The following is a 13,429-nucleotide window of genomic DNA, read 5'->3' as shown; positions in this document are numbered from 1 at the left end:
AGCCATTCTAATGGATATAAGATCAAATCTCAAAGCAAAATGATTTGCATTTCCCTAATGACTAAGCGTATTTAACATTTCTTTAAGCTCTTAGCCACTTGAGTTTCCTTATTTAAGAATTCTCTGTTTAGCTATGTACCCCATTTGTAAACTGGGTTTTTTGTTTTCTTGTTAACTGGCTTTTCTGAGTTTTTTTTTTAGATATATATTGGATTATCTTTCTATTGGATGCTTTGCACAGTTTTATTGTATATCTCGGGTATAGTCTGGATCTCTGCTTTATTGAAGTTTTAGTCTTTATCAAACCGGAGTCAATGAGAAAATGACAGTTCTGTATTACTATTATTATTATATTTTCAGATTATAAACTAGTATTTTTTCATAATTTAGAGTAACCAGGATTAAACAAATGATACACTTGAGATTCACTCCAAGTGTTCAATTAATTATGGGTGTGTTCTTGGTGGTTTTGTTACTTAGCACCTGCATCAGGACATCTTCTTCAAAATAGGAGTTGAGAAGACAAGTTTATGTTCAATATAGAATATTGATATTCAATTGAATTAGGCTGATGTTTACTGACAATCTCTTCATTTACACTGCAGATATTTAAACTATCAGCCTGTAGAACTTAAAATAGAATAGGGAGGGATGTTTGAAGCTGACATGTGAGTGGATAGACATGTAGGTATGTATGTATATATGCATGTATGTAGGTAGGTACATAGATGAGAGATGATAATAGACTTAGATCATTATAATGTGACAGATACTATGTTGTTAAGCACTTTCTAGAAATTATCTCATGTTATCTTTATATGATTCTACTGAGTAAGAAATTTCTTCTTTTATGGGTAAAGAAATTTACATTCAGGAAGCTTATATAAATTGCTCAAATTTATGATCTGATATGATCAGAATTGAGTTGTGAACCAGGAAGTCTGACTCTAGGAATCCTGCCTCATCAATCGTCAATGGGAAAAGAAAGAGTATAAATTATAAATGCTATACACAGCTTTATCACAGTGCAAGGAAACATACGTGTGAAGGGAGGAAAAATGCCATCTGAGTTCAAGTACTTATACCTCAATGAAAATATCTTCCACCTCTAAATGGATACAGTAGAAATCTGTCTGGGCAGAGGAGGAGGTTCTCATCCCTACCTTTAAATAGATAATTTAAATAGGATATGACAGTGATTACAGAGGCCAGTCACTCACCATGATATCATAACAGTCTATATGCAAACTATTGAAAGAACTCAAATGGACAACATGAGAAACAATTTTTATGTACAATCTCATAGTTTTCTTTTTTGTTTTTAATCAATCATTTTATTCATTTACATTACAAATGATATCCCCTTCCAGGTTAACCCTCCACAAATCCACCATGCCGCCCCTCTTCGTCCCCCTTACCTTTGTCTCTATGAAAGTGTTTCTCTACCCTCCATCCACCGACTTCCACCTCACCACTCTAGAATCCCTCCTACACTGGGGTATCAATCCTCCACAGGACCAAGGGCCTCTTCTCCCATTGGTATCAGACAAGGCCATCCTCTGCTACATATGCAGCTGGAGCCATGGGTCCCTCCATGTGTATTCTTCAGTTGGTGGTTTAGACCCTGAGAGCTCTGGGTGGTCCGGTTTGTTGATATTGTTCTTCTTATGGGGTAGCAATCCCCTTCAGCTCCTTTAGTCCTTCCCCTAGCTTTTCCACTAGGGTGCCCAGGCTCATTTTGACAGTTGGCTTGTGAGTATCTGCATCTTTATAGTTAGGTGCTAGCAGAACCTCTCAGGGAACAGCTATGCCAGGCATCTTTGTATCAGCAATGGTGTCTGGGTTTGTTGTCTGTAGATGGGATGGATCCATAAGAGGGGTGGTCTCTGAATGGGTTTTCATTTAGTCCACAGTGGGGGATGGGAAATCGGGTTAGTCAATAGAAAGTTCCAGATACCAGGGAATGGAGAGGCTCCCAGGACTCAACTGGGATGACTTTAGTCTAAATACCCAACAAATAGAATTTGTAACAACTACCTCTAGTAGAACTGCATAGCCCCTCTTTGAGGTCTGGAGAAACCCACACATCTCAAAATTATTAACCCAAAAATGTTCCTGTTCAAAGAAAAGGCAGGGACAGTCATATTTTCAATTACCTCTCATTATTGTATCCACATTTCTTAAGTCATAGGGTAAACAACTAGACATGCTGACAGTGTATCATTGTCAGATATCTCAGCTGTTTACAACTTGGTATGATGTCATACTGATATCTTAAATTCACCAAGTTGCAATAAAGATAAAACAGCTAGCTGGTGACAATGTCAGAAATCCAGTATTTGTCCTGAACAGAAGTAGGGTGTTTTGTTACTACAGGTAAATGGCAGGCTTTACTAATAGATGATAGTTATACTATAGGAAGAAGGTGAAAAGGAGATGCTGAATATAAAACCAAGAATGACCCTAGTCTTCAAGAAGCTTGCTGTATTATAGTGCAGACCAATTTGCCCACATATAAAACCTTATGGAGGAAGTTCAACAGCAGGCGAGACTCCTACATCCTGGCTCTCTATGTCCCATTTTATCACTGTGGGCATCCGTATATTTCATACCTCTATTCTCATGAGAATTTTCTCATGTCTACAGCTTCATAGCACAATTTTTGGTGTGAAATAGGCACTCACTAAATATCTACTAAATCAAATGAAAACATCCAAAAGTAAATATCATGTGGAACCACCAAAGAGACGATTAATTAAATGTAAATTTGAAGAACACTGTCCATGGCAAGACCATTAGGTCTAACTTTATTAAACTGTCACGTCTCTGAGGAGAGGAAGTGATTTAGCTGGAGGAGGCCCTGTCATTTCCACTAATCCATGCTTCTGCCTTTAGGCCAGTCCACAGATGAATTACCTCTGACAAGTCATGGTCTACCTTATTTTTAACCCAGGTTTTTTAAAAACATTTCAGTAAATTCAGAGACCACTATTAAAAATAGTGCTCTAGAAACTAAAATCTTACACAGTTATTACAATGAAAGCCTGTCTCCAGCTTCTGGTTTCCTCCCTAGCTCTATATGTGACAATTTCAGAAATCTAGGAACTCTGCTAGGACTGGGAGGCTTTTGAATATGACTCCACATTTGTTATAACATACGCCTGAGATAATTAAACAACAATGGGAAATAGTTTATTTGAGCCAGCACTTTGGGAAGTTCTAGCCCATGTTCATTCTACCCCATAACTTTGAGCCCCTGGAAACACAACAAATCACAGCATAGGGTAGATAAGAAGCACTAAGCCTCTCACTAGATCCAACCCCTTAAAGTTCCACCTTCAAAATTATCACTCTATCATGATAGTTGCACCTTTGTATACATTGAGAGTTAGTTCTAACAGACCACTCATGTACATCAAATATAAGAAATATATAAAGTAGGAAATTTCTTAGAAACAAAAAACAAAAATGGTGGATGCTAGAGGTAGAGGTAGGAAGAAGAATTTGTGTCAGATTAATGAGTCAGAGTTTAAAAAAATTTAAAATATGCACGCATACATGCATATTATATGTCTTTTTTATTATATACTCTCTGTATTTACATTTGAAATGTTATCCTTTTCCCCCAGACCACTCTCATCCTCCTTCCCCTTAATTATAACCACCCCTCACTCCCTTCTAGGGTCGCTGCCAGACTTCCCATCACATCTCCTTTGTAATTTTATATCCTCCATATATAGGATTTTATTTACTTATTTTTAACCCACTCAGTTCAATGAGTGCAGCCCATATGTGGCTGGGTCATACACTGGGTAATAAGGAACCTACCGATGGTCACACTGGTAAAGAAAAGAGATACCACCACACAGAGCAATCAACTCCCAGCAGCATCTTTACTAGCAGAAACTGCATTCCCTATATAAAATAGTTTCTTGACTCAGGGAATCATTCCCTCCCATGCTAGTATTCCAACTGGCTTGATCTTGTCATGTATGTGTAAGTAACTACAGATATTGTGAGTTCATGTATGCAGTAACCATGTCATGAGCAGAGGACAGAAGGTCACGGCATTTTTCAGTCACCTCCCACCCCTGATCCTCCAGCTCTTCCTGACCCTCCTCTGCGATGGTCCTGGACGTTATGAATCTCTGCATTAACCACTTCTTTCGGCAGGAAGAAGATTCTCTGACCAAGGCTGGCAGCAGCACGCATGGGCTAATGCAGAGTTTTAATGACTCAAGGCAAACAGATTTTATGGATCTTCTATACAACCATGCTTGTACTCCACAGAGCTGTGCTCCACATTGATAAAACATTTTTAATAAATATTTTCATGAGCATGTAATTTTTACATTTCTTTGCATTGTAGTTTGCTTGTTAGGAGGCACAGGCAGGCCCTTCCCTCTTTTATAAGACCTTAACACACTTTTATAAGACCTCTCACACACTTTATGCTTCTGTGAGCTGCCATTTATTTTATTTTATCTCTTTCTGGGAAGAAAGATAGTCTTAATAGAGTTAAATAGAGTCTTTATTTTAGGCATTTAAAAAAGATCCCGTTTATTTGTTTTTGTTGTATGTATATGACTTTGCATGCACGGAGGCACACTGTATGAAGGAAGTACATGTTGTATATATATGACTTTGCATGCACGGAGGCACACTGTATGAAGGAAAAGCATGTTGGGGACAGAAGGAGGCATTGAAGCCCCTGAACCTGGAATTACAGTGGCTGTGAGCTGCCAGGTGTGTGTACTGAGAACTAAAAGCAAGATCTCTACAAGAAAATTAAGTATTCCAAACCACACAGCCACCTCTCTGATCCCCTATAAGTACTGAGGATTGTCTTTTAATTTGAGGAAATAATCCTGTTTACACACTACCTATAGAGGGAAAATACTTTTGATGACTTGGGGGAAAAAAATCCAAATGTCAGGAAGTACAGCTTTTATGGATGAGTGCCATGATAAAATAAAAAAGTTATTTCAATACTGAGACCATTAACTAATTTTCTACAGAGAACAATTATATAACTATCATTACAACTATTATAACTGTTATTATAATCATAAATTATATAAAAATTATAACTATTATTATAATTATATAAATAACCATAATAAATTCTTCACTGAATTGATGACCATAAGTTTCATTGCTATTTCATTTTTAAAATCACAATGCTGCTTTATTCATTTTACACTGAGAGGTGTACCACAGACTGAAATACTCATGTCGGTGTGATCACTGTAAATTAATTCTGTCTTCTTTAATGATTTTAATAAACACAATTATTACTTTGTGCTAAGTTCAGAGATGACAGTTGCAAACAAGAGAAGCTCTGTTTAACCTGATAGTGATGGCATATGCTATGTTTTGAGAAGGGAATGGAGAAAAGAAAAGCACAATTCTCATTTTATGTATGATTTTAATAGTCTTGTCCTAGAAGCAGAGAAGATACGTCAATGCTAGATAGAAGGAAGGCATGGTCTGTCTTTAAAGACAGCTCAAAGAATCTTTTCTGAGTGGATGGCATTGAGGCATTCTGGGATCGAGGAAGACTTGAAAGTCTTAATAGAAGTAGTTTACATATGCCAATTTTACTGGCTGGTTTAGTGTCAACTTCACATTGGCTAGAGTTGTCACAGGGAAAAGAGCCTCGGTTAAGGAAATGCCTCCATGAAATCCAGCTGTAAGACATTTTCTCAACTAGTGATCAAGTGGGGAGGGCCCAGCCCATTGTGGGTGGAGCCATCCCTGGGCTGGTGGACCTGGGTTCTATAATAAAGCAGGCTGAGCAAGACTGGGAAAGCAAACCAGTAAGTAACATCCCTCCATGGCCTCTGCATCAGCTCCTGCTTCCTGACCTGCTTGGTTTCCAGTCCTGACTTTCTCTGGTGATGAACAGCAATGTGAAAGTGTAAGTTGAGTAAACCCTTTCCTCCCCAACTTGCTTCTTGGTCATGATGTTTGTGCAGGAAACCCTGGCTAAGACAGCAGTGTAATAGAAAACAAGTCTTGGAACTTGCGTTTGGAACTGGGTAAAAACAATACAACAAAAACAACAGCATACAAGAACAACAAGAAAATATATATATATATTAGATCATATTGGGTCATGGTGGAGATTTAGGGAGATAACTCTTAGTCTACTCTACAGAAAAATCAGTAGGGCTTGTGTGACAATTTGGAGTAAGGCAAACAGCATGTCCAGTGATCAAAACCAGATCTGAGAACATGTTTTCTGACTCTGTGAATGGAAGAAGCAGAAGGAATGAAGCATGAACCAGACCAGTAGTGAATCAGCAGAAACCAGATCACACAGGACATGGGAAAGGGTCATGCACCCACTTTAAAGATGGCATTACCTTTGGTAATGTAAACCCCAGGCAGGAAAGCAACATTAATAGAGAATGGGCAGGAAAGAATAGATTATAAATCCTTTTAGGCCTCACATGGCTGTCTAGAATTGGAGCAAAAGTGTCTGGCAGTTAAGTAGCTATGGTACCAATGTATAGTAGATTTATGTCATCTTACATTTGCAAATTCATGATGGGAGTAAGAGAAAATGACAAATATTAAAGTCCCCTAAGTAACCAAACAGATACTAGAGAGTGTGAATTCTCTGGGTGAGACACAGGAGGGTTTACAGACATTAGTTGAGTCTCAGAGCGTGAGAACACATGGAGTGCAGAGGTATAGCTCAGCACATAAAATGAACTGCAACAATATGCTGATAGGAAAAGATTATTGCAATTTCACTATTGTTCTTCTCAGAATCTCTAAAACGGTGTCACATAATTTGTGTTCTGATTTGTGGAATTATGCTACTGAATGCATTAGAACATAATAAGTCTACATTTCCTGAAAGATGTTTTATAATTTAGTTTTATCATGAATTCTGATTTATTCTCCACACAATCCCCACTCAAATCCAAATATATTTTTGTATCTTCAGATCACTTTAAAAGATCTGATTTCTTATATATTGTCAACATTGGCTGTCCAAGCTGTGTATCTCCATCCCTGGAAACATTCCTGTCCAAAAAGATATACTGCTTGCTATATCTCATATGATTTATTACTGGATTGGCTTAGCAGTTTGGAAATAATTTTGTTGTCTGCAATATTTTAAATATTCTTGGCTATAACATTTTGAAAGGTAAATATTCTTGGATCCTACAGTTATCACAGCCAAAGGGACATAGTATTGACTTGCTAATATTTATACATTTATGTATTTTCACTTTACAAATCAAAAAAGATCCTACCTAATGTGCTATGGCATTTTGTGATTATTTAACTTATTACTTGTGGCAGCTAAAAGGCATCTGCTTTCCAGTTCCTCTGCAATATGCACTTAGCTCTTTCGTAATTAATATTTTCATTTCCCATATGGATTGAATGCCTGAAAGAAATTTTATCTGGAAAATAATTCTGCATAATGTTTTAGTACACTTCAATTTATTTAGTGATTCATCTGTGCTGTTTATTTTTATTAACAAAACCAGGCCAGGATATTACTTTTGAAGTTTTTCTACAGAGTCAATGGCAGGTCACCAAGAGTTCAATAAGACACATCTTATAGAGGCATTACCTAGTGTGTCTTGTGCCCAGGTTAAATCACAGTGATAAGTAGGATGTATGCTTGCACATTTCTAATTCCTGTTTCGCCAGAATTTGATGTCATCTCATGGTTAATACAGCTGTCCAATTACAAATGGTCAAATTGGATTATTGATAATTAGTGGGTCTGTCTACTTCTGTACAATGGTAGAGAAGCCTCATTGGCTGAATCTATCTGTTTTGTGTGGTCTGTATTCAGAAAGCCAAATGTCTGTTTGAAAAGAAAAAAAGTCTTTGCTGGAAAGGAGAAGGCTGAAGATGAAAATTAGTTTACACATGCAGAAGTGAATTAGTAATTTCAATATAGTCTTTTGGTGAGCTTGGTAAATGGGTGTTGCAATCTTAAGGATCTTTTAGGGCAAGTAACACTACCTATGAAACACAGCTACTTATTTATATACTAAGAAATGATATGCACTAAGAAATGGTACACCGAGCTTGTGAAAACAAATGCTCTATGGGCTTTTTGATGAGAAGACAAAGATCATTTGCAAAACCTTCTCATAGCAGATTTAGAATATTATGATGGTTAATCACAGCATAATACTGCTCATCCAGGAAACCCTCTGTCTGGCTGCATACTGCATATGCCATTACAGAACCATGATGGATATATACTGACTTACTCTATCAGATTGATTTTTATCCCAGAGAATAAAATGAGTGAGGACTGGGTATGCTGTCCCTGAATTTGCCAATGGGCTTTTGAACAATGATCCTGCCTGAACCACCAGGGAAGGGTCTATTGCTACATTTGATCAAAGGGAGCCATGCTTTTCAATCCCTGACACTGTCATTTGAGAGTGATGACCTTGCCAGACTGTGTCAAATAACAGTGTAATGTCATGTATCATGGCAGTACAAGAGAGGTTCCGAAGGTCTCCGGGGCCTTATCTGACCTAGAAGATCTTTCTGGTGTTAGTTATACCTTGATCTAGAATAAAGATAATGGGTTTGTGAGTGGGAAACAGATTTCCTCTTTTCTTTCTATTGAATACCCTGCAGTGATTTTTTCATACGTTTTAATGTCCTTTTATATTGATTTTTGTCTCTTTGATTCTCTTTGGGTAGAAAAATAAAGTTATTATTATCTCTATTATTATCTCTGCCTAATAGTTCAAATCATCATCATCCTCTTTCTCTTCTTCCACCTCCTCTTCTTCTTTAAACAAATATCCATATAAAGAGCCTCATCTCAGATCTAGCACCATAATCTAAACAGCATGCATGTCTCTGGGGCTTTGCTTACTTAAATATTACTACAAAAATTTAGTTATTTCCTTCATTTCTTTACTTCTGTGTGTTTGTGTGTCTGTCTGTCTCTCTCTCTCTCTCTCTCACTCTCTTTCTCTTTGTGTGTGTGTGTGTGTGTGTACATGTATGTATGCACATGCATGTGAAAATAAATCTTCACTCAAAAATAAGACAAAAGAAAAAAAGGATTGCTGGTCAGTATGTGAGTACTTGGAAAAATGATTAGTAATAGACTAAAGGCTTCTTTGTTTTATTTGGGAGTTAATTTTAGTTTGTTTATTTGTTTATTTAGTCAGTTTTACATTGTGATTTTTGGTAACAATGTGTAAGGCCATGGCTAGATTAGCATCATTATATAACCCAGGCTTGCCCTGAGATCTCTGTAATAGTTCTCCACTCATCTGAGTGCAAAATGACAAGTGTGTTTCACTATTATTATGTGTCTGTAACTAGCTGGTTAGTTAGCTAGTTATGGTGGCTGACACACATGCACGCACATACACACACACACATTCATGCATGCTCAGGAGATCAGGAAGAGGAGCACCTCATTCTTCTGAGATAAATTCTTTTACTGGAATTAAGCTGGGGGCAAACCAAGTCCCAGGGAGCCTCTTACCTCAGACTCTGTCCCCACAGTAAGAACATCAGTCCATGACCACATGCAACTTAGCAAAGTTTTGAATGCCTTCTCTACTAAACCTGCTCTCACTATCAATTCAGACCATTGTGTAGAATTTGGGAAGCAATCATTCTATATGTGTGTGTAGAAATAGATTTCTATTGCTTCTGTGGTATTTGAACCCAGAAATAATGATTTACCATGAGTCTCTGTGTAGAGGTGAGCATATTAATGGTTCTGGAACCTGAAAAAATGTAGTGGCAAGTGAACAGAAGTAGGCAGGATCTGTCCCAAAACCTCAGCAGTCCCCTGGAAAGCAGGTCTGAAGGCATTCTCTGGGAAGCAAGTCTGATGGCATTATCTGGGAAGGCAGGTCTGATGGCATTCTCTGGGAAGCAGGTCTGATGGCATTCTATGGTTTATGACTTACCTAGTTATAGAAATGGCTATCCTTTTCTCATTCCTTGCTTGATGACAACTTACTTTTCATCCAAACTTTCAATGCTTCTTCTCTTTAGGAACACGTGAAAGATGTGGACAGTCTGGTCAAAGATATGTAAATTCAAAAAGACAATGTCATTTTTAAGTGTGGTTGTGTTTAGTCTTTCCCTTTACTGAAAATACTGTGGATGTGTTCAAGAAACATTCTGAAATTGAAATACAGTCATGTCCTCTTTGGAAAGAAATTATTTAAAGTTGGATAGCTTTCACCCATTTTAGTTAAATATTTTGAAAATTATATCTTAGAAAAACCAAAGAATGAATGGCAGGGTTGAATACATCTTTCACTATAAAATGCAGACTCCTTCTGTGGTGAATGAATTTGTTGTGGTAAAGTATTTGGAAATAAATCCTCAGAATAATTTGGGGTGAGGATAAATACTAGTTTAGAATAAACCAAACTATCATCTTTGAATCTTAAAAGTCATCATATTTTGAAAGGAAGAGAATTAATAATTGTTTAAACCATAAAGAACATATACTTGTATTATAGCATGTAATCATGATTTAAAGTAAATTAAATTCAAAATTTAAAGGATCCCAGTAACAGTTTAACCTTGATCATTTTTTTCAAAATTAATTGATACCTTTTGGAGTTAATATTGAAGCTCTGATTCCATTATTTCCTGATTTGGTCTATGTCTTGGCAACTGGAAGGGTGATTCCCAGAAACAGCGAACATTTCCTTCCCAGGTTAACTTTACCCGCACTTGAGACTGCTTATGCTATAGTATTTCTGCCTAGATGCATCATTTCTCGAAAGAAAGGTCCTGCTGCTCTGATACGAAGTTCTCTTTCCTGAGATCTGTCTTTCATGTGTGGATCAGGGAGGAGGGAAAACAGAGAATGCCAAATTGTGAGTATTCATTCCTGTGAGGCTCCATCCAAAAAGGGCTTGTTACACTGTGTACAGTCTTGTAGCCCAGCTGTGTGGAGCATTGATTGCTTCTGCCTAGAGCAGGGATACTGTCAAGTTGCTCTGTGAGTTGAGTCATCTATTGACAAAGAGCTACCAGCCCGCAGATAATGCTGTGCAGAGCTGCTCTCGCTGCTCCTTCTGCTCCCACGATGAACCGCTTATAGCAGCTGTCAAAGATACTGAGGCATCCACAGGGGAAAAAAAGACTTTTACAACTGCCTGGAAGAAAGGGGTGTGAGGGAGGAAGCATTTCTATGCAGAGCTGACCACAGAAAAGAGTAGGCTTCAGGGCACTATGAGTGCATACCTCACCAAGCAACACAGCTGCAGCCGGGGGTCCGATGGGATGGATGCCGGCAGGAGTGCGCCCACCCTCATCAGGGATGCCCACTGCGCCTGTGGCTGGCAGAGTAATACCCAGGGACTCGGGTACAGCTCCCAAACCATGCCCTCCTCGGGACCTGGGGGCCCGGCTTCAAACAGGACCAAGCTGGTCACCTTGTGGGACAGTGTACGGAAAAGCCCCCACAAGACCAGCACCAAGGGCAAGGGGAATTGTGGGGAGCGATGTGTCTGCCCACACGGTTGGTTCAGCCCTGCACAGGTGAGCTTTTTCTTTGTGACTTTCTTTCTGTTGGAAGAAAGTTGTGTTTAAGGTTATGATGGTTTGAAAACTTTGCTGAGCCCTTGCTGACTGGGATTGTCTGCCTGGAAAAATAGTAGAGAAAAATGGTTTTCTAGTTTCACACGTGTTTGTGGCTTTACACTTCTGGGAGGCGGGTAGAAATCCAAGCATGCTGTGTATGGGAGTCAGTGACTTTTCCTCCAGTTCAGAGGATTTTTAGTAGTCGGTAGCATGTCTGTTAGCAGCGTAATCACAGTTCAGTTTTCTTTTCTCTTCAGCCGCCTTTAAAAATTATTATTACTATTATTTCAAGGTACAGAAAGAAATTAACTTTAATCTGACACTTCCCACCAAAGAAGAGGCTTGATGTATAGACTGCTTTACTCGTATGGTACTATGTGTCTTTTCAGTTATGGAGGAGAAATTTCGTTTCTACCGCACAGTTCATTTTCCAAATGAAAAGACTAATTGGAAGCAAGAGAGAGGGCAATCATACTTAGAAAAAAAGAAGGGAACACATTTAATCATAGAGGAGCAGTGAGGTAGGTCATTTATATTCGATTTATATTAGGACTACAACCATTTCTCTTACAATGCCTTTCTGAACATATGCATATTTATTTAATTTGATTCCTAAATTTCTTTTGCTCTTGAATTACTAGCCTTTCAACAAAAATAAATTAGACTTACTTATGTTTTTCTGCTTCCATAAAGGCAGGGAGCAACTCCTGTAAATACTATAAATATAAATAAAATGCACCTGTAGTCACCGTCATAACATGAGCAGAGAGTATTCTTAAATATGCATGAAAAGAACAAGCTGTGTTTGCAGGGAAAAATATCTCAATTTCAGTATTTTTAATGTAATTGAGAAGTAGATATTGATCATGAATAAAATATTATGATCTAAGAGATGTAGAGGGGGTTTTAATTTTGATAATAGTTTTTCCTAAGTACTTCCAAGAATGCCATATATCACTAATTTTTAGTAGTGTAATTATGTATTCATGGCCAAGCATATGGCTCTTTGATTCATTGGTAGGAAATTAGAAGCTTTATTTAGAAAGACAGAATCTCAGATCTTGTTTAATCAACTACTTTAGCTTTAAATGAAACTTAGTGTTGGGAAATGTAGTCAAAATTTAAAATAATATGAACTCTAAACTGAATAAGGAGTCTTGAAAAATTTTGATGACTATGTGTGCTTGTTGACAAAACATTAGTTTAATATCCTTTAACCTGTAAGTGTGCCTAGGTTGTATTTATTGTTCCTAAGAAGAGTAAACTTACTAATAACATATAGTTTATAATTTTTGCATCAAGAAATCAAATTTGATTTATTTCTTGAATAATTTTTATTCAGAAAAGTAACATGGTTTTATTTTTATAAATGATCATTTCCCAAACAAAAATCCATAAAACTACCATGTAGTAACAACATGGTAAAAATATTAATATATGTTCTAGCCAAGAGAAACTACTTTTTTCCTTTTCAACCACATCAGCTTCCTGCTTGACTGAAATTTATAACCAGTTAATACTTTAAGAGATTGATACAGACTCTGCACTGGTAATTAAGGAGTCAGTGACATATGAGAAGGCAATAAATTCAAGCAGTCCCAATATCCTTTACTCTTTAGCATGTACATTTCCAGAAAGTTTTTGTCACCCACACATATTTTAGTGTTGGCTACCATAGCATGAATCTATGTTGTAGCTGCAGTCCCATATTGTTTGAGCATTGCAGGAACAGTCTTTCCTCATAAGAATTCTTTTTTTCACTTTCTTATCTCAGACCTGCAAAACTTCTGTGCTAGACTGATTGTTCTCCCTCTTCCCCTTTTCTCTACCCATCCAAACAGATGATATGGAATAACTTTAT

General features: G+C 37.5%; 1 protein-coding gene across 16 annotated transcripts in view; it reads left to right on the top strand.

Moving 5' to 3' along the window:
* The window catches only part of DLG2 (discs large MAGUK scaffold protein 2), a gene marked incomplete at both ends in the record, with an annotated part of 1,874,976 nt that overhangs the window by 1,123,657 nt on the left and 737,890 nt on the right, over window positions 1-13,429 (top strand). For 6 of the 16 annotated variants that reach the window (XM_080912632.1, XM_080912651.1, XM_080912647.1 and 3 more), the window contains one exon: window positions 11,218-11,526. The exons of the other annotated variants lie outside the window; for them this stretch is intronic. In XM_080912632.1, coding sequence (XP_080768758.1) covers window positions 11,218-11,526 — 309 coding nt within the window. Of the gene's footprint in view, window positions 1-11,217; window positions 11,527-13,429 lie in introns of those variants that run through there. 16 annotated transcript variants of the gene reach the window in all.

Source organism: Micromys minutus (genome assembly GCF_963924665.1).
Source record: "Micromys minutus genome assembly, chromosome: 2".
Lineage (NCBI taxonomy): Eukaryota > Metazoa > Chordata > Mammalia > Rodentia > Muridae > Micromys > Micromys minutus.
The sequence above is the reverse complement of the archived record's forward strand: the minus strand, read 5'-3'. Positions and strand labels throughout refer to the sequence as shown.